This window comes from Hypanus sabinus, chromosome 8, assembly GCF_030144855.1.
Source record: "Hypanus sabinus isolate sHypSab1 chromosome 8, sHypSab1.hap1, whole genome shotgun sequence".
Taxonomy (NCBI): domain Eukaryota; kingdom Metazoa; phylum Chordata; class Chondrichthyes; order Myliobatiformes; family Dasyatidae; genus Hypanus; species Hypanus sabinus.
The window spans coordinates 162,912,564-162,935,539 of record NC_082713.1 but is presented as its reverse complement, the minus strand read 5'-3'; the positions used below and the strand labels follow the sequence as shown (position 1 = coordinate 162,935,539).

General features: G+C 40.6%; 1 protein-coding gene across 1 annotated transcript in view; it reads right to left on the bottom strand.

Moving 5' to 3' along the window:
- The window catches only part of alx1 (ALX homeobox 1), a 42,560-nt gene extending 19,584 nt beyond the window's left edge, over positions 1-22,976 (bottom strand). Inside the window, exons 1-2 of the mRNA XM_059978421.1 lie at positions 22,563-22,976; positions 12,605-12,909 (exon numbers count right to left, since the gene is read on the bottom strand). Of these exons, the coding sequence (XP_059834404.1) occupies positions 12,605-12,909; positions 22,563-22,791 (534 nt within the window). The 5' untranslated portion in view covers positions 22,792-22,976. The remainder of the gene's footprint in view (positions 1-12,604; positions 12,910-22,562) is intronic.

Sequence of the window (22,976 nt, the reverse complement as noted above, 5' to 3'; positions counted from 1 at the left end):
TTTATTTATATTGCACAGTTTGTTGTCTTCTGCACTCTGGTTGACCTTTCAATGATTCTGTTATAGTCACTATTCTACAGATTTTCTGAGTATGAAAATGAATCTCGAGGATGTATATGGTGGTACGTAGGTACTTTCAAATAAAATTTACTTCGAACTTCGATCGACGGGTCACAAATACCGATTTAACCCAATATCCTTTTCTTTTGTTGGTGACATCACAACAATCTGTAACAATCAACACATTAAGAGAGGCTCAGAAATACTTCCAAATTCAGAGATACGAAGACAGCATTTCTTTTAACTGAATTTGTGCAGATGATTTTTTTTAATTTGTAGTCAAGATGATCTGATGGAAAAAAATATTTTCAGAATGTCAGTACAATCAATGAGTGAGCATTGAGAGGCTGGTGGGGTGCCTGGGGAAGGGTGGATGTTGCATTAAACTCTTGGAGGGAAAGAGTAATGAATTGCTATCATTGAAGTCTTAAATTAACATTTAATTTTCACTTCAAGAACAAAGGAAAATGACTATATGTCAACAAAGACCATTAGTGGAGATTCTAAGTCCTAAAAGGCTGATTTAAAATTTGGCTGAGTTGTGCCACACCAACCTTTTACTCGATGCCAGTAAGACCAAGGAGCTGATTATTGACTTCAGGAGGAAGAAACGAGAGGTTCATTAGTCAGTTCTCATTGGAGGATCAGAGGAGAAGAGGGTCAGCAACTTTCACTTCCTCAGTTTTATTATTTCAGAGGACTTGTCCATGGCCCAGAACATAAGTGCAATTATGGAGAAAGCAAAGCAACACCTTGACTTCCTTTTTAGTATGCAAAGATTCGACATGCCTTCTAAAGCTTTGATAAACATCTATGGATACGTGTTGGAGGATATATTGACTGGCTAGAGCACACCCTACTGTAGAAACATCAATTCCCTTGAACAGGAGATCTTGCAAAAAGTTGTTCATATGGCCCAGTCCATCAGGGGTAAAACTTTTCTCACCATTGACCACATCTACACGAAGCATTGTCGCAGGAAAGTAGCATCCATCATCAGGGACTCCCATCACTCAGGACATGCTCTCTTCTTACTGTTTCCATCAGGAAGAAGGTACAGGAGTCTCAGGCCTCACACCACCAGGTTCAGGAACAGTTACTACACCTCAACCATCAGGCTTTGAACCGAAAGGGATAACTTCACTCAACTTCACTTATCCCATCTTCATACAACCTATATTGTCCCGAGTGTTCATACAACCTATATACTCCCTTTCAATGACTCTTCACCACATGTTCTCGATATTTTGCTTATTTATTTACTATTATTATTTCTTTCTTTTTTATATTTAAACATTTTGTTGTCTTTTGCACCCTGGTTAAACATCTAAGTTGGTGTGGTCTTTTATTGATTCTATTATAGTTAATATTCTATTATGGATTCATTGAGCATGCCCGCAGGAGAATGAATTTCTGGGTTGTATTTGGTGACATATATGTACTTCAATAACAAATTTACTTTTGAGTTTTTTTTTTAAGTTGATATTGTGAAGCTCGAGCAATATTATGACATCAGCTGTCTGGGTGACAACTGAGACAGACCACGTCATCTATTATAGAAGTTATACTGCAACCTATCACTCAGCTATGTGATGTTTTCTGCTATTGCTGGTACCAACTGCATGTCTCTTCCCTTTTCACTGCATTTCCATCCTTATCCTTCAGCAATGGAAGAGGAAGAAGTGCTACCTACTGTAATGCTGTTGATGTGGCAGAAATACTCCTGAATTTCCATTGTCTTTTTAGCGTAATTTTATCAACTCAGTAACATTATCATCTGGGTCTACTAATCAAGCATTTTAGTGACACCGCTAGTATTAATTTGCTAGTTGACAATTTACTGAAGTGCGTCATTGATGCTCCATTACTATGATCCTCTCAAAAATGAGGCTGGTTTATTTTTATCGGCATTGAAATGCTGATTGTGACTTCAGCTTTCTGGCCTACTGCAAAGAGTTGTGGACACAGGTCAGCACCTCATAGGAACCATAGAAACTCTACAGACTCTATCTCTACTTCTTGCTGTCTCAGTAAAGTAGCCTGCACAATCAAAGACCCCACCCACCCCAATGTTCTCTCTTCACCCCTTTCCTGCCGGGAAGAAGATACGGAAGTTAGAATGCACGCATCACCGGACTCAAGGACAGCTTCTATCCCACTGTTATCTTTTGAATGGACTTCTTGTACAACAAGATGGAACTCTTAAACTCCCAATCTACCTCACACTTTATCTTGCACTCTACCATTTACCTGCACTGCACCTTTTCCGTAGCTCTTACACTTTATTCTGCATCATTATTGTTTTCCCTTATTCCAGCTCATTGTGCTGTGTTCTGTACAATCAGTGTGTAAGACAAGGCTTTCACTGTTATCTTGGTACATGTGACAATAATAAACCAATACCAATACTTAGTGTCATCCAATGATTTCTCAGATGCCTATGCTTCAGGATATACTCCTTTCCACACCCTGTGGTGCATTGGGCGGCAACTTTGCCGTTTCCTTTGCATTTTTGTCTGTCTTTTATGAGGCCGAGCTGTTAGCTCGACACTCAGCACAGCACGAATGGAAAGCGTGCAGGGAGCCGGCCAAATTTGAACCCAGGGCCATTTGCCTCGAAGTCCGGTGTGGATGCCACTACACTGCCGACTGGCTTTAGGATACATGAGGGGGAATTCATGCGCTTGTGTGCCATTGTTTTGTTCATACTTTAGATATTAGCTGAAGAAATATGTGTAGGTCATGGAGAAAAAGCTGAAAACAATAAATCCAGAAAACTGAAATCCTAAGTTTCCAAATCTGTCATTTGGAATTCATTGTGACATCTGTTGATACATTTCAGCCATTGTGGCAATTATCCATTATTACACCATGTGGGTTATATTGAAAACACTGCAACACATCCAAAACAGTGAAGTGCTGTGATATAATACTCGGGGGATAATGTGATAAAATCTTGAGTGAATAATAGCTGGAACATGAAATAAGCCGTTGCTTAACTTTCCCCATCAATTTTCCTATTTGCTGTATGTGCTTTGGTAACAAAATCGCAATCATTCAAAATCAAAATCACTATTGCTCACTGCTGTCAGATAGGATGTCTCTGTTTGACAGCTTATCTCCCTCGCTGCTCTGCCCCTGCATTCAAATCGTCTCTCTCCATCGAGTCTGTCAGAGGATGTCACTGAAGTTCTATGATTTATGGATTGGACTGGGCTCTTTAGGGTTTTGTATCTTTTACACTTGGTGTTTTTGCTCATTCTTTCGTTTGTCTGTTTCAGTGATTTAATTTGGTGTGAGTTGTAAGCTCTTTTCTGTGTGGGGGTGGTGGGGTTGGGATCTGATGCTCTTGCAGTTCGTGTGATTTGCTTTTCTATGTGGAGGTGGCTGTTTGATGCTCTTGTTGCATTTGTGAGATTTTTTTAACAGGTGGGGGGTGATATTTGTGCCGCTGTTCTTTCTTGTTGTCATTTGGCACAATTTGTTAGTTTTTTTTGTAGTGGGGTTGATAGTTCTCTTTGAATGACTTCCATTGTTTTCTTTGTCTCATGGCTATCTCGAGAAGACAAATCTCAGAGTTGCATAGTGGATATATACTTTGATAATTAATGAATCTTTGAACCTCTTTATTTTTAAACATACCAAACTGAAAATTAAAAAAAAAATCCATGAGAGGAGTGAGGATGGGAATAGAATCCCACCAAAACAGAACCAAGTGATATTAAGTCGACAGGCAAGAGCATGTTTTACCTCAGAAAGTCAATAATTATCTTCTGATAACACTGATGTCAAACCTCCGCTGCAACTATACCCACTCATGGGGAAGGGTTCGGGATAAATCCCAAGGAAAAGTCCAGAGTTGGAGGCAATCTGACAACTTCTGCAATGCCGCTGGTGCCAAACTGTATCGGTCTCTGATGTTCCTTTTGCTGCCTCAGCTGCATGGAGAGGGGGAGTCTGCTTTGGACGCCTTCTTGTTCTCCACCTCGCACTGCCCTGGCTTCTGTATCACATCAACAGCTGGCAAGCAACATCCATGGTTGACCCTGACCAATGGAGGGCCTCAATAATTACCCTATTTCTCTGCATCCATGAGATAATTATCACATCTGTCTGACCACTATGGTTTAGTTTGTAAATTCAGGGATATACACTCAGTGCCCACTTGATTAGATACATCTGTTTGTTATTGCGAAGATCTATTCAGCCAATCATGTGGCAGCAACTCAATGCATAAAAGCATGCCGTCATGCACAGGAGGTTCAGATGTCATTTGAAATTAACGTCAGAGTGGAGAAGAAATGCGATCTAAGTGACTTTGACTGTGGAATGATTGTTGCTGCCAGACAGGGTGGTTTGAGTATCTCAGAAACTGCTGATCTCCTGGGATTTTCAAACACACCAGTCTCTAGATTTACAAAGCATCGTACAAAAATCAAAAAGCTTCCAGTGAACAGCATTCCTGCAGGTGAAAATGCCTTGTAAATGAGAGAGGTCAGTGGAGAATAGCTATTGTGGTTGAAGCTGACAGAAAATCAAATAAACACACGTTACAACAGTGGTGTGAAGAAGACCACTTCTGAATGTACAACATGTTGAGACTAAGTGAATAGGCTACAGCAGCAGCAGACCATGAACAAACACTCAGTGACCACTTCATTAGGTAAAGGAGGCACCTAATAATGTAGCCACTGAGTGTACATTCAACTAAAATAAATAAATGGAAATAGCTCTGGCTAGCCTAATGCCAAAAATCACTTGAAATGCATTTTTACATGCCAATGGAAATAAGATTCATTTCCACTAATGCTTATAAATACAACCAATGACTCCAGGTTTGAACAGCTTGTCATATGAAGAGTGTTTGATGGCTCTGGACTAATATTCACTAGAATTCATAAGAATGAGGGACGACCTCACTGAAATATATCAAATGGTGAAAGACCTTGATAGAGTGGATCTGGAGAGGATATTTCCTATGGTGATTTAGAGTCTAAGACCAGAGGACACAGCCTCAGAACAGACGGGCGTCCTTTCAGAATGGAGATGAGGAGGAATTTCTTTAGCCAGAGAATGATGAAACTGTGGATTCTTTGCCACAGGCAACTGTGGATGCCAAGTATTTAAGACAGAGACTGATAGGGTCAGTTCATGAAGGGATGCTGGGAGAAGACAGGAGATTGGGGCTGAGAGGAAACTTGGATCAGCCATGATGAAATGGGTGCCGATTCAATGGGCCAAATGGCCTAATTCTGTTCCTACATCTTATGGTGTTGTGGAATAGCCTCTGTAACAACCAATAAAAGCACTATTCATTCGTGACGTGCCATGTTGTATGACATCATCATTATGCGCTGCATCGTATGACGTGGGCAATCAAGGTCTTTCCAGGAGCATGATTGTTCTTGGCAGATTTTTCTACAGAAGTGGTTTGCTATTGCCTTTTTCTGGGTATTGTCTTTACAAGACAGGTCACATTTAGTTTGGAGGAACAACACCTTATATTTCATTTGGGTGGCCTCCAACCTGATGGCATGAGTATCAATTTCTCAAACTTCTTGTAATGCACCCCACCCCCCGGCCATTTCCCATACCCTTCTCCCTCTCTCACCTTTATTTCCTTGCCTGCCCATCACCTCCCTTTGGTGTTCCTACCCCTTTTTCTTTCTTCAAAGGCCTTCTGTCTCTCTCACCAATCAACTTCCCAGCTCTTTACTTCATCCCTCCCCCTCCAGATTTCACCTATCACCTGGTGTTTCTCTTCCCCCTCCACCACATTTTAAATCTGCTCCTCAGCCTTTTTTTTAACTCCAGTCCTGCCAAAGGGTTTCGGCCTGAGGCATCGACTGTACTTTTTTCCATAAATGCTGCCTGGCCTGCTGAGTTCCACCAGCGTTTTGTGTGTGTTGCTCAGACTTCCAGCAACTGCAGATTTGCTCTTGTCTGTGATACATGTACATTGAATTCAGAATCAGAAGGCTGCAGATGCTAGCAACTGGAGCAAAAATCTAACTGAGGGTCAGGCAGCATCTGTGGGGGGAAAAGGATAGTCAATGTTAGTGGTTGAAACCCTGCATCCAGACTATCAGTGTAATGGGGAGGTACTAAAAACAGGACTAAAGCGTAATTGTCAGCGCAGCACTTTATACTACAGGCAACCGAGGTTCAATTCCTTGCACTGCCTGTGAGGAGTTTAAACGTTCTCTCTGTAATTGTGTGGGTCTCCTCACACAATCCAAAGATGTACCGGTTGGCAGGTTAATTGGTCATTGTAAATTATCCCATGATTAGGGAAGGGTTAAATTGGGGATGGTTGCTGAGAGCTCGGCTCAAGGGGCCTACTTCACGCTGTTCCTCAATAAATAAATATTCAATATTAAAAGGTGAGAGGGAGTGGTGAGGCAGTTTGTTGTAGGTGGAACCAAATGAGGTGGGAGATGATGGGCAGATGGAGCAAAGTAGGGAAGGGGATATGTGGAGACAATGGGTTTAGCAGGAGGATGGGACCGAGAATGAAGGGACTTGGGAGAAGATGGATGATATGAAAGCAAAGATAGCATGCAGTCAGACTGTCAGGAAGGGCAGGCAGATGATAAGACAAAATTTCAGCCAGCAGGGTGAGTATCAGTGCATTAGGGATGCAGAATCAAAAAGGGTAGCAAATACAGTACGGTACTCAAGGTGTTATATCTCAATGCAGGGAGTATAAGAAATAAGATAGATGATCTTGTTGCATTTTTACAGATATGATGACGTACCTATAACTGAATTGTGACTGGAGGATGGATGCATTTGGGAGCTGAATGTCCAATATTATGCATTGTAATCAGAAAGTTAGGAAAATAGGCAGAAGGAGTGGCATGGTTCTGCTGGTAAACAATGGCATCAGATCAGAAGATGGTGACTCCTTGTGGGTTGAGTTAAGAAACTGTAAGGATAAAAGGACCCTATTGGCAGTTATATACAGGTCTCCAAACAGTAAATGGAATGTGGACCACAGATTACAACGGGGAATAGAAAAGGCATGTCAAAACAACAAAAGAGAGGACATACAACAAAGCAAGAATTAGCGGGAAGTTAGAGGAGTGAAAAGGTTTTTAAAAACCTACAGAATGCAACTAAAATAATCTTTAGGAGAGAAAAGATGAAATAGGAAAGCAAGCTAGCAAACAATATCAAGGTGAATAGAAAAAAATAAAAGTATATAAAAATAAAAGAGAGATGAGGGTGGATATAGGAGTGCTAGAAATTGAGGCTGGAGAAATAATAATAGGAGACAATGAGATGGCAGATGAACCAAATCATTATTTTGCATTAGTCTTCACTAAGGAAGACACTAGCAGTGTGCCAGGTATTGAAGGGTGTGAGGGAAGAGAAGTGAGTGCAGTTACTATTACAAGGGAGAAGGTGCTCAAAAAGCTGAAAGGCTTGTAGGTGCATAAGTCACTCAGAGCAGAAGAACTGCTCCCTAGGGATCTTAGAGAGATAGTGGGAGAGATTGTGATGGCATTATTAATGTTCTTTCAAGAACCACTGGACTCTGGCATGGATCCAGAGGACTGAAAAATTGTAAATATCACTCCACTCTTTTAGAAAGGAGGGAGGCAGCAGAAAGGAAATAATAGGCCAGTTAGCCTGACCTCAGTGGTTGGGAAGATGTTGGAGTCAACTGTTAAGGATGAGGTTACGGAGTACTTGGTGACACAGGACAAGATAGAACAAAGGCAGCATGGTTTCCTTCAGAGAAAATCTTGCCTGATGAATCTTTTGGAATTCTTTGAGGAGATTACAAGCAGGATAGATAAGGGGTTGCAGTGGATGTTATATATTTGGATTTTCAGAAGGCTTTTGACAAGGTGCCACACATGATACTCCTTACCATGTTAAGAGCCCATGGTATTACAGGAAAGTCACTAGCATGGTTAGAGCATTGGCTGATCAGTAGGAGGCACCGAGTGGGAATAAAAGATCCATTCTGGTTGGCTGTCAGTGATTAGTGGTGTTCTGCAGGGGTCAGTGTTGGGACCATTCCTTTTTATGCTGTATATCAATGACTTAGGTGATGGAATAGATAGCTTTGTTGCCAAGTTTGCAGATGACATGAAGATTTGTGGAAAGGCATGTAGTGTTGAGGAAACAGGAAAGTTGAGGAGGGATTTAGACAGATTAGGTGAGAGGGCAAGAAAGCAGCAATAAATGTGCAGACTATTTTCTAAATAGAGAGAAAATCCAAAAATCAGAGATACAAAGGGACCCTAAAGGCTGAATCATGGTGAGGAAGGCAAATACAATGTTAGCATTCATTTCAAGAGGTCTAGAATACAAGGGCAGGGATATGATGCTGAGGCTTTATAAGGCACTGGTGAGGCCTCACCTAGACTATATAACCATATAACCATATAACAATTACAGCACGGAAACATGCCATCTCAGCCTTCTAGTCCGTGCTGAACGCTTACTCTCACCTAGTCCCACAGACCTGCACTCAGCACATAACCCTCCATTCCTTTCCTGTACATATACCTATCCAATTTTACTTTAAATGACAATATTGAACCTGCCTCTACCACTTGTACTGGAAGCTTGTTCCACACAGCTACCACTCTCTGAGTAAAGAAACTCCCCCTCGTGTTACCCCTAAATTTTTGCCGCAACTCTCAACTCATGTCCTCTTGTTTGAATCTCCCCTACTCTCAATGGGAAAAGCTTATCAATGACAACTCTATCTACCCCCCTTATAATTTTAAATACCTCTATCAAGTCCCCCCTCAACCTTTTACGCTCCAAAGAATAAAGACTTAACTTGTTCAACCTTTCTCTGTAACTTAGGTGCTGAAACCCAGGTAACATTCTAGTAAATCTTCTCTGTACTCTCTCTATTTTGTTGACATCTTTCCTATAATTCGGTGACCAGAACTATACACAATAATCCAAATTTGGCCTCACCAACGGCTTGTACAATCTTGACATTACATCCCAACTCCTATACTCAATGCTCTGATTTATACAGGCCAACATACCAAAAGCTTTCTTCACCACCCTATCCACATGAGATTCCACCTTCAGGGAACTATGCACCATTATTCCTAGATCACTCTGTTCTACTGCATTCCTCAATGACGACTTTGAGACAGTCCGGACCCACTCAGTCATGGGCTCTGTAACCTGAGAGCAAACGCATCTGATCAGATTTGGTTGTTGGGCTAGGATCCTGATCACTTGGACTGAGGTTACCTTCAGAGTATTGTGAACAGTTTTTGCCTCCTTATCTAAGAAATGAATTGTTGACTTTGGACAGAGTTCAGAGGAGGTTCAAAGGACGATACCAGGATTGAAAGGGTTATCATATGAGGAATGTTTGCTGGCTCTGGGCTGTATTTGCTAGAATTTAGAAGGATGGGAAGGATCTTATTGAAACCTTTCAAATGTTGAAAGGCCTGGACAAAGTAGATGTGAAAAGTATGTTTCCCCTGGTGGGGGAGTCTAGGACAAAAGGCCACAGCCTTAAGAAAGAGGTGTGTCCATGTAAAACAAAAATGCGGAGACATTTCTTCAGACAGAGAGTGGTGATTTTGTGGAATTTGTTACCACTGGCAGCTGTAAAGGCCAGGTCGTTGGGTGTATTTAAGGCAGAGATTCATAGGTACTTAATTGGCCACACACAGAATCAAATGTTATGGGGAGAAGTCCTGGAAGTGGGGCTGAGGAGGGGAAAAAATGATTGGCCATGGTCGAATAACAGAGCAAATTCAATGGGCCAAATGACCTAATGCTGCTCCAGTGCCTTATGGTCTGTGGTCTTAATGGGTAAAGGGGGACTTGGCAAATCACCAGTGATTGGAAGTTATCTTATCAATAGGGAAGGTGATAAGTGGAACCAGATAAGGGAGAGATGAAAGGCAGATGCAGACCATTGGGGAAGGGCACAGGAGTATTGGAGGTGCAGTTTTTCAATCAAACATGTGTGGGAGGAATAAATTTGGGTGTCAGTGGAGTGGGGAACAGAAGGAGTGAGAGAGGAGCACAGGGACTATGGGTTATCAGGTTAGTAAAGGTACATTTTTTTAGCATTGTATATTGTGAATGTGCTCTATCATTGCTTTTCATATTCATCGTCTGCTGCTGATATTCAGAGTTGAGAATAGTTCACGATTGCCTGAACAAGTAATGGTTTTTAATTACTGAACATCAATTTCCCTGGCATGGAAAATTGACTAATGTAAGTCAGCAGATTAATTTGCTCAGGCTTTGATCTTTAAAAGAGATATAACAACTGACTAATTTAAATTTTTAACTTTAGTATTTGTAAGTATTGGAAGAAACAATGAGGTCTTCATCCTAACAAACTGAGAGTGATCCAGAAAATGCAAGTGCATAAATATAAAATAAGTATCATAAATTAAAGTTAAATTATGTACAGAGAGACAAATGAAAAATGTAAAAAGCGTACAGATTTAAACATGGGTGCTTTGAGCACTTTCATTTAAATTTGAAGAATGTCAATTGACATGTGAAGAATTGGATTCTGTGCTTTAGCTTAATTTTTCAGAATCAACACACAGAAAATTCTGGAGGAACTCAGCAGGCCAGGCAGCATCTATGAAAAAAGTACAGTTGACATTTCAGATCAAAACTCTTTGGCTCGAAATGCCGAGTGTACTTTTTTCCATAGATGAAGCCTGGCCTGCTGAGTTCCTCCAGCACTTTGTGCGTGTTGCTCAGATTTCCAGCATCTACAGATTTTCTCGTTTGAGGTTAATTTGTCAGAAGTCCTTTAGCAGTTATTAGCTGCTCAGATTTGGCTGGGCTTTTCTGACAGTACGGTACAGTAGTGCTGCCAAGGTCTGGACCTCAGCACTCATATGCAAGATTTGAAAATACAGGTTCTGCTAGTGAATTTCTGATTGTGCTCTACATGGAGTCTAACAATAGAGCAACAGATTGACCAATTCTCCTGCATTTACACTGGGAAAATTACTTACAGATTCTGCACAAAATTACACTGCTTAGCATGAATAATTCCTTTAATTATTTATGAGTGCTTTAATGTTTTTAATTACTTGAAGGTCTTCTTAGGTAATTCATCTTTTAATATTTCAATACATTTTAAGAATTTTCGAATTCTTCATTCAAATTTTGATAGCTAGAGCCATTCAGAAATTCTTGAAGGCTTTGGCAGATCACAAAACAGCAGGGAGATTTCCAAAGGAGATTAGTGGGTAAGGTTCATTCAGTCTGTAAATTACATTACTTAAGGCCAACACACTACAAATACCTTATGGCTTAGCTGAAAATACACCTCAGCCAGCAAATTCATCCCCACTAATGTGACGTGGTAAGTCTATTGACTTGCAGTGTGCAATGAGTGATACAGGCAGTGGGCTGTACTTCGACAAAATTAATCATGCCATTAACAATCAGGAGCAGGGCCTTTAGTATTATTAAGGATCCCACCCATCCATCCAGCATCCTCTTTGACTTTCTACCATCAGACAGGAGACTCCAATGCATAAAGGCAAGAACAGTCAGGATGAGAAACAGTTTCTTCCCTCAGGCCATTAGGCTTCTGAAACTCCCCAGTGCACTGCCTTCGAAGTGTCACTGGTTAATCTGTTCCATACATTACAATATTTAATTTATGCACTTTAGTTCATTATTTATGAGTGATTCATCTGTAGATTTTATCTTTACCTTCATAAGTTGTTATGTGTCACGTGTGTTGTGCTTTACACCCTGGTTCAGAGAAATGTCTCGTTTGACGGAATACTGTATATAGTTGAATGACAATAAACTTGGCTTGACGAATGAAGTCACTCATTACTGAATGCAGCTCCAATGTTTAGCTGGTTTACTTTTGGATCATTATGAATATAATTATAATTAGTATGCGCTGCAATTTCACAATCTTCCATTAACTAAGATACTGCTACAGTAAAATATGTGGAAGTAATTCAAGCAGAGACGTTTACATTTCCACATTTAATGGCTCGCATGCTTAATCTGGAAGTTGCTGCCAGACATATTCCACTATGTAAAAGATCACTGACCACGTCACCAATAATAATACAAAGTCTGATCAGCATGGTAGCAGAGCGGTTAGCACAACACTTTACAGTCCCAGTGACCTGGGCTCAATTTCTGCCGCTGTCCATAAATAGTTTGTATGTTCTCCCCATGACCATGTGGGTTTTCTCCAGTTGCTCCAGTTTCCTCCCACATTCCAAAAATGTACTGGTTCGTAGATCAATTGATGATTGTACATTATCCTTTGATTAGGCTAGGGTTGCTAGACAGCACAGACAGAAAAGCTGAAAGAACCTATTCTGTGCCATATCTCAATAAATAAATAATGCATGATGTTAAAGATGGCCATTTTAAATTATCTTATTGAAATCCCATTTATTTGTGCAAGGTGCATCCCAGATCAAACACTGAACATTTTGCTATACCACAGTTATGAATCTAATATATTTTGCAGAAAGATGTGTTCCGTAGTTGTACGCTAAAAAGGACTAGAGATCCAGCATTTGGGTGATGGACTTACCTGGACTCTGGCCTCAGTGAGCTCTGTGCGAAGAGCCAGCTGCTCTCTAGCATATACATCAGGGTAATGGGTTTTCTGGAAAACCTTCTCCAGTTCCTCCAGCTGCAAACTAGTGAATGTCGTCCTATTTCTCCTCTTCTTTGTGCTAGAGACATTTGAATCACTCTTGTCAACGTTCGGATCCATGATGGATTTTTCCTCCAGACCTTTCAATGGTGACACCTTCATATTGCAGTAGTTCTCCATAGGTCTTGAGAGGTCCGTACAGTCAGCTTGACCCAGTGGCTTTGAGACACCATAATTGACTGCATAACAAAGAAAACAGGAAGCAATTCACATGTGAGTTTTTTTTCCCCCAGCTATTGCTTTCCAACAACTCTAGAAAAAGGACAATAAAGCTTCAAGAAGAAAATAAAACGTGGTAGATTTAGAACATTTGTAGCATAAGCAATAACTAGCCTACTACCATTCAGAAATAGGAAATCAAACTCATACCCCAAATGCGGATCCTCAACAGGTTAAACAAATGAATGATAGATAAGACCCTCTCTTTTAGGAACAGAACAAAATTCAAAGTGATAAATTAATAATTTAAATGGTTCCTGAAGTCATCCTCTTGCTATGGATTTAACCTACAGAAAGTATATGAAAAAAATAAGCCTGGGGTCACTGCAGGATCCAATTTCTTATACTTAACATCATCATCATTATGTGCCGTGTCTTATAACATGGGTGATCATGATCTTGACCACAACAGTTATTGGCAAACTTCTTCTGCAGAAGTGGTTGGCCATTGCCCTCTTCTGGGCAATGTCTACAAGATAGGTGACCCCAGCCATGATCAAAACTCTTCAGAAATTGTCTGCTTGGTGTAAGTACAACTATCCACCACCCGTTCCCATGGCTACTCATGATTGCCGGGGGTGCAGAGCTAAGCAGTTGCTACACCTTGCTCAAGGGTGACCTGCTGGCTAGCAAAGGGAAGGAGTGCCTTACACCTCCTTGGTAGAGATGTATCTCCCATAGTATCATCCTCTCTAAATTTCTAAAATGTACATTTTATGCTGAAGGCCTGTATGAGATGTACAATTTCCTGATCAAGAACCTCTGCTGTATTTGATCCACATTTATATCTTGGACTTGGGGGCAAAGTTCAGCATTTCAAAATAATAAATAGCTCTGAGGGCAGGAATAGAGTTTTGAGAGGTTATAGATCTCACAGTGAGACAAGGTGCAGAAATATGTGAGATGATATATTTTGACAAGAAGAACACATAAAAATGTTGACTAATTAGATATTGAATTGAGCACAGCTACAGAGACATAAGGGGTGGCAGGAGAAATTTACAAAACAGCGAGTGATATATCTTGAGTTTTATAGAGAGGGACAGAGCTCAAATCCAGCAAGAATTGCAAAACTGTTTTTTGGCCCATCTAGCAAGTACATAACTTTCTGTACAACAAGATTTCAGAGGGGTAAAGGAGAATATTTTTGAGAATAGATTGAAGAAGATGGGAGCAACACACACAAAATGCTGGAGGAACTCAGCAGGCCAGGCAGAATCTATGGAGAAGAGTACAGTCGACGTTTCAGGCTGAGACCCTTCATCACAACTGGAGAAAAAAAGATGAGGAGTTAGAAGATGGGGGGGATGAATCACAAGGTGAAAGATGAAACTGGGAGGCAGGAGGGGTAAAATAAACAGCTGGGATTGATTGGTAAACAGTTGATTGGTGAAAGAGTTACTGGTGAAAAAGATGGGGCTGTTCTTTGCAGAGTACAGAAGAGATCGTGTTGATATATTTAGAATTATAAGTGTCTTAGGAAGAGAAAATAAAGAGAGTCTGTTTCCAATGGCTGAAAAGTCAATAACCACCCAGCAATGATTTAAGGTCACCAACAAGAAGAATAAGGGCCAACATGATGAAATACTTCTTTACACATCAGGTGCTAAGATTCTGGAATGCGGACCCTGATGATGGAAACAGATCCAACAGTAGTCTTCAAAGGAGAACTGAAGAAATACTTAAAGCAGAAAGAAATTCTCAGAAAGTGGAGAGGAGAGTGATTTACTGTACTGACCTTCAAAGTTTAACATGGTCTCAGTGGGTGAATGAACATATTTTGTCCTGTATTCCTTTGTGATTCTATAACAACATGCTGAATGGACGTTAATGCAAAAATTTGTGGAAAAATTCCTTTAGGACAGAGCAGCGGGACGTATTTCTATGGTAAATGTCCTACACAAATAAAACATACGATCAATGTAGGCATTGCAATACCAGGGGGTACAGGTGGAAAAAAGCACAGCCAAGTCAGTAAGGCAATGCAAAAGCATGTTAATAGCTGATGATAAAATGTTAAAAAGCTGAAAAGTGATATTTGTCAAAAATTGACATGGTATGACATGAGATTACTGCTGATCAAACCTCTGATTTTATTTTATTTTTATTTAACGATATAGTGTGCAGTAGGTCCTTCTGGTCCTTTGAGACTCAACGTTGCAGCAACCTGACAATCCTGATTAACACTAACCTAATCACGGGATAGTTTACAATGACCAATTGACCTACCTGGTACGTCTTGGTGGTGGATGGAAATATGCTCCTACCAAAGGAGGTGTAAGGTGCTCCTTCCCTCCATTAGCCTGCAGGTCACTCTTGGACAAAGTGCAGCACCTGCTTAGCCCCTCAATCAGTGTCATGTGAAGCCATTGGAGCAGGTGGTGGACGGCCATATGAGCAGCTGGTGCAGATCACAAGTCCTGGCTAAGTACCACTGACACCAGGCAGACAAACTCTGAAGAGTAATGATAATGACTGGGGTGACCCATCTTGTAAAGACGCGGCCTTGAAGGTGGCAATGGCAAACCACTTCTTTAGAGAAGTTTGCCAAGAACAATCATGGTTGTGGAAAGGCCATGATCACCTAGGTCATACAACACGGCACATAATAAGCGAAGTACAGCATGAGTACAGCATGTCTTTGGACTGTGGGAGGATACCACAGCACCCAGGGAAAAATCACACATTCCATATGGTGGATGTACAGACTTCTTACAGAACATTGTCAGAATTGAATCCTGCACTCTGGAATGCCCTGAGCTGTGATAGCTCTGTGCTATCTGCTCTGCTAGCATAGTGCCCTTTGTAGAATTCCTGTAGGAACTGTGTTCAGACAAGGGGTCACAGTGCAATAACCTGTTCCTTTTTTACTGGATACAATCAATACCTGCTCTTTTTGCCTGTTAAAGGCAGAACAGAAATAACTAATCTATTGGATTAAAAAAAACATTGTCTGTACCTATGGCTTTGCTGGTACAGTTTTCCAACCAGAAGAATGGTAAAATATTGCAATTGCTTTACTTTCCTCCATATATAAAAATTGAAAATATTACAAAAATATCACAAGTACCATTGCTTTCATGGAATTAGACACAAAATTCCCAAAACCTGACTCTTGCTATGCTCTGGCACAGACTGAGATTACCATACATACAGAATGTATTCAAGTGGTCCTTGAAAAATTGTAACTTTTCCACTGACTCCTGGAAAGTTTTGGCGTGTGACCACTCAAAATGGAGAAGGAACATTTGGGATGGTACCAAGAATGACAAACCCATGCATTAATAAACTACAACCTTAACCCTGCATAACCAGTAGAAAGAGAACACCATCTCCCAAACTACCCACCTGTGGCAAAGCCAAAAGATTCCATTTTGTCATCATCAGCTACCTGAGAAGCCACAGAACTGGAGTGGACACATTATCCTTCATCCCAAAGGGCTGTCTTAGAAGATTGGAAGGATACCTACCTTCAAAAGGTCATAAAATAGCAGAGAACTACAGCGCAGAAACAGACCCTTCAGCCCATCTAGTCCATGCCAAAAACCATTTAAACCTCCTATTCCCAACAATCTGCACCTGGACCATAGCCCTCCATATCCCTGCTATCCATGTACCTGTCCAAAACTCCCCTTAAATGTTGAAACCGAGTCCGTGTGCACTACTTGTGTGAGCAGCTCCTTCCACACTCTCATGACCCTTAAGCTTCTCACCTTCCACTTTAACCCCTGACCTCAGGTTGTAAGTCACACCCAATCTCAGTGGGAAAAGCCTGCTTGCAGTTACCCTACTCAAACCCCTCAAAATTCGGTATACCTCTATCAGATCTCCCCTCAGTCTTCTACATTCTGAAGAATACGGCACTAATCTATTCAATCTTTCCTTACAATTCAGGTCCTCCAGACCCAGCAACATCCTTGTAAATATTCTCTGTACTCTTTCAACCTTGTTTACATCTTTCCTGTAGGTAGGTGACCAAAACTGCATTGTAAAGTTAATAGAAATATTATTCTGGCTGCTGGTAGAGCAACATTTGTATGTAGCGGTATATAGTGGGAAACATGGAATGAGTTAGAAAAACTATTAAGATGTGATTTTTAGTGTTTATGTAACTGAGTGTCAAATTAAGGGATCAATTAAGATAGGCATAATGAAAATCAAACTGTCATCTTGATACAATAACTGAAAAGGCCGATCCTTACATGGAAAATCAGATAGTGAATTCTCCCCATTCTTTACTCACATGTTACACAGACACACATGCTAGGTACCTAAAACTGAAACAGACAGAACAATAGCGATACATTAGGATCATTACCTTAGATCAAACTTACTGAGGTACCATTGCAAGATACTGAAAATTGAGGGAAAATAGTCCAAATATGTAATTTTGCTGATTAAATATGCCTTGTGCGGTGTCATGGGGGGATCGGCTCACTGAGCACCTCTGCTCCATTCGTCAAAAGTGGTACTTCGCAGTGGCCAATCATTTTAATTCCGAATCCCATTCCCGCTCTGGCATCTCGGTCCGTGGCCTCCTCTTGAGGAGCCTACCCTCAAGTGGAGGCTCAACACCTTATATTCCGTCTGTATCGCCTTCAACCTGATGGTATGAACAAACACGAGGAGATCTGCAGCTGCTGGAAATTCAAACAACACACACAAAATGCTGGTGGAACACAGCAGACCAGGCAGCATCTATAGGGAGAAGCGCTGTCGACGTTTCGAGCCGAGACCCTTGGTCAGGTCCTGAAACTGACGAAACGTCGACAGTGCTTCTCCTTATAGATGCTGCCTGGCCTGCTGTGTTCCACCAGCATCTTGTGTCTGGTGGTATGAACATTGATTTCTCCTTCCAGTAAAAAAAATCCCTCCCGCTCCCCTCTCCTTCTTCTATTCCCCACCCTGGCCTCTTTCGTCTTCTCACCTGCCCCTGGTGCCCCTCCTCCTTCCCTTTCTGCCATGGTCTACTCTCCTCGTCTAACCCTTTACCTTTCCCACCCACCTAGCTTCAACTATTACTTTCTAACTATCCTCTGACCCCTCCCCCACCTTTTTTATTCTGGCATCTTCCCCCTTCCTTCTCAGTCCTGATGAAGGGTCTCAGCTCGAAACGTTGACGATCTATTCATTTCCATAGATGCTGCCTGACCTGCTGAGATCCTCCAGCATTTTTGTGTGTTGCTTTGGACTTCCAGCATCCGCAGACCTTTCCGTGTTTATTATTTTTAGTCCTTCTTTATAAACACAACAAATGTAAGGATACCCAGACATAAACGGGTTTCCAATTTGTGTCGTTGGTTAAAATCCGTGTACTCGATAGCATTAGGAACAGGTCAGGTCTGGCGCTTTTTTTTTCATTGGATAAGGCTTCAGCTGTGTAATACTGTAGCGGTCTGAAATGCAACAAGTTCTCCAGAACATTGAATTTCATTCTGATCACGCGCAATTCCAAACACGACATGCGAGGGAAGAGGCTCAAATGTGGCATCAAAATGTTTCAAAGTGCCTCATGTTCAAAATCAAAAAGCATGCTTACGAGAGAGAAGAAGGTAGATCCACTTCTTGTTAGGATTCTTAGTTTGTTGTCTATCATCTCAGACCTTATTAATTGATTAAAGATATTCGAAATCCAAAATAATTTCAGCTTTTGCCATCATTGGCTCGCACTGGCTGAAAGCTCTAAAGGAACCCGGGGTCGCTTATATGTTTTATGAGCTGCTGAAAAATTCTTGATCTTTAATGCTTCCCAAAAGTAAACAGCAGTCTATTACCTCAGATCCCTGTTATCGCCGTCTGCTCACTGTAAATTGTAAAACTCACAGATTAGTTCTGGCAATGCAGACCGCTGCCTCTATAACAGGAGAAATGCTTCTTTTTGTGGGAAACACTCGCTCGTCGGCTCTTTTCTGGGTATCACGTTTTCAAGAACTCTGTGGAAACGATTCATTTTTTGTGTACTTAAGACACCGAAATCGCATCACCCTGTTATTCTTTGATTTTTTTAAAAAAATGAAATACTTTCCCTTGAGGGAAAAAAAAAACCGTCAGAATATCTACGTGCTTTTAGACTATGCTGGTCTAGCGGGTAACATAATTCTGTGTTTTTAACTCCGGCCTTTTCTTTGCAACCGTGAACACGGAGAGGAAAAGATAAGGATTCTCAGTAAATTAATTATTTAGTAGGTCATCCTTTGGGGAAACTGATCCCACGCCCTTTCCCATTCACAACCCAACCCTTCCCCAAAAAAAACGTGGATCCCTACGTGAAAGTTGAACTCATTTGGACATGGGCTGAAACTGGCGTTCCCCTTTAAAAAAATAAATCCGGGACTGAGTTTAAATTTCCCCTCAGTTTCTGAACCAGTGTAGATACGATGCTCAGATTGTATTCAGAGCATTTCGTTTTTCATTGGAATGATTGGTTGCATAATTTCAGGTGATTCGGACTAATCCCGAACCAATCCCGAGTTTAGGACCAATTTCCATTCGCGGCGTAAATTTCGAAATGAATCACAACCTTCTGGGCTATTTGCTGCCCAGCGCGATTTACACACCAGGCTTCAGGAGCTAATTCGCCGCAGTCTGACCGTGGGATGTACAATGAAATGAAATGAAGAACAATTGAAACCAGGTTGAATTAAAAGAACGAAGTCTGCGGGGTTTTGATTAGCCCACACGTCAACTCCATTCATTAATACTTTTGAAAATGATTCTTCCTCGAAAATCTTAAAAGTTTCGAATTAAATAAACTCCTTAGTTGAGAATAAACATTTTCGGAATGAAGCATGTTCGGAAAATAAAAAGAGCACCATTAAATAAGGCTGCTGTTAGAACTATTGTATTAGTCACCTTCAATTAAATATAACTTTTAAATAACGTTATTTAATTACAGGACATCCCCACTCTTAATACCGCCATCAAGGAGGGGGTCCAGGAGCTTGAAGTCACACATTCAATGATTTAGTCCAGTTTCTTCCTCTTCGCTATTAGATGTCTGAATGGGCAATAAACCCATGTACACCACCACGTTTTTCTTCTATTTAATTTAAATATATATGTGTGAGTGTGTGCGTAAATATATATCTTATTGTAATTTATAGTTTTGTTAGCGATGTACTGCTACCGCAAACCACACATTTCATTACCTATGCCAGTGATACTAAACCTGAATCTGATTCTGATCACAAAATGTTCATACACTCAGGTTAGACCGCAGAATCTTTCCTTACTCTAACGTGTTTATCTCACACCAGGACCCAAATCAACAAGGATTTGGTTTTTTTAAAATTGAATTTAGTAGCTATAGCTGACGGTTTTTCGGGTGTGCATAACTTGTGAAATGATTCAGCAAAAGCTCCAACTTACTCGCACTATCAGCTGAAGGAATTAATTGGAATATTGATCATTTCAGCAATTAGATAATACAATGTGTGTCGAAATGCGTAACAGCCGCAATATGTCTATTTAAAATAAAAGAAACTCAATTTTATGAATCCCGAAGCATAATATACGTTGAAACATCTTTAGTACTGTTTTTGCAGTTTGACTCCCAAGCACCGGCAGACCATTATTCTAAACATATGCACAAACTCAGCCTTTCAGATTTCATAAAGTTTGTGTTTTTCAGTGTATGGAGGTCATGTTGTATGAAAAAAATCTATCCAATGCCTTGATAATAATTTGCTTTTTTTTCACTCTCAGCTCCGTCAATTGCATGAAAACTGATTTGCCAGTGTTCATTTTAAAATAACTCGCGGCAATAAAATGGAATTCAGCGCCGTCTCTTGCGCAGTTCTGCTCATTTTGATGAAAACATACGTTCATTTCCCCGGAAGAAAACAAACCGGATTCACCCTGGAGCAACAACAACAACAGTTCTTGTGGATTTTTAAGGGTTTATCGTATTCCGTTGGAGAAAACCTCGATAAGATTTTGTTTTGTGTTTTGTGAATTTACATTCAGAAACGGACGTCCTTAACACTTTGGATGGAGTGAATTTCTGGACAGTTAGACCAAAACTTATAAATGTAAAAGTGCTGTGGTAAATCCAAGATTTGGTGCTTCTGTATTAATGCTAATATTTTTATTAAAAGGAAGTAACAACCACAAAATGAAACGTGTTTCTTCATGATTGCATTCTGTTACAATTTGGAAATATTCTTCGATGATTTTGATTAAGGTTAATCGACTTCAGAAAATGCGAAATTCAAGAGGAAAAGTAATTTTTTAAAATTTATTTCCTAAACAATTTCCTAAAATTATCTTTCTAAGAATTCTCGGGATATAGCATCACCGGCAATGTTACTATTATGGCTAGGATTAGTTAGCATTGTAAGTTACTTAATACAACATAGAGCCGTAGTAGGCCAGTCGCATTCTATTCCAGCACTGGTCTATGCCGAGGGTCACAACTAGTTCTCATTGTTACTGTAATTAAAGGCCAAGGCATTTCATTGACAGTTTTGTTTCCTTATTTTCAAAATAGAAAATAATACTGTTTTGACGAGATTTTAATAAACGCTTAATTATTCCAGACAATGTATCATTAGTATTAAATGGAGCTCAGCCGCCGTTGCATGTTTAAACAAACCGATGAGAGAAGTCTGCCCTAGTCTTCTAGATTGTGCATATCAAATGACAAATTTTTCAAATAGTTACTGTGCGGTGGGAATAGAACTGAGCTTAAAATATAAAAGCTAACCCCTCCCCACCCCACCCGGGGCAGATTGGTTCCAACACCGAGATCCTGAGACACCTAGCTATGTCAAGTACTATCAACCAGTAGTTCCTTGGATTAGAAATTGCTTGGGACAGTTTGGCAACTGATGATTGAAGAATCCATGAACCCTACCCTTTTTAGTATTCCCTTCCTCCCACCACAACCACTAATAAAGAAATCACCGACCCCATGGGGGCAGGAGACGGGCCCAAGACTCTGGACGGAACCCAGTTGTTATTTGCTTCAGGGATTTACGGTTTAAGAGTGAGGAATATCTGCCACCCATTCATCTTTCAATTTTGCATAACTGGATTACTGTACTGTACTATACAGTATAGTTATACAGTAATATATTACTATATATAACTGTAAAGTGTATTCCTAAGTATCCACATCTATGGGATCACTGGAAATTAGCAAGTAAATTTAGATCGACTACAGTTCGAGGTGACATCTTTTAAAATTGTGTTTGTCGTTATAACGTTGAGAAAACGTTTCGCCACGTTCTCCCGACTACACAATAGGCGACCGAAACAAGATAAATAGTCTGTTATGGTAACATGTCACCTCTATTTCGAGGAACAAGCAGAATAAGCAGCTCTTCCTGTTTGCCCTTTATGGGGACGAGAACAAGCTACTCGAAACAATTCTTGAAGGGAGCCTTATAAATAAAACTATAAATATAATTGCGCAATATTGGCACAGCCCCAATTTAAACAAAATTGCAACAGCCATGTGCATAGCAAGCGGACAAACAAGCAACTTAAATGTACAGGGTACTTAACTGGATATTTGCCTTCATTTCTCGATACGTTCTTGAAACAAATTAAACCTTACTCATACACTACGAATGCATTATTTTGCTGGCGATTCTGAAGTTCTTGCACCTACCGTTCGGACCGTCCTCGTGAACGGGTTTCCCCAGCCTTTCTTGGTGCTCGTTGCTTTCCATATTAATAAAGGTCTGGATGCGTTTTGATGCATTCTTGTTATAGAAAGTTCCCCCCTCCATGCTCTCCATAACTTGCTCCAAGGTCGCCCCTGTTCCCACGTAGTAGTCGCTCCCTTTCGAATGATGGCCAACGATAGGGAAATTCTCACTTGCAAATTCCATAATCATCTAAACCAACTGATCGATGACCTTGCTGGGTCTTGATTAGACGTGATCCTTTCTCGCAGAGAATGAGTTCAGATTGAAAGTGCAGCTTTTGGCCGTGGATAAAGTTTCCAGAAACAGCCCTATATAGAGTAAAAGCGTTAGGCATCTGGAAGGAGCCTCCTCCCAATCAAATGAATATGCAAATC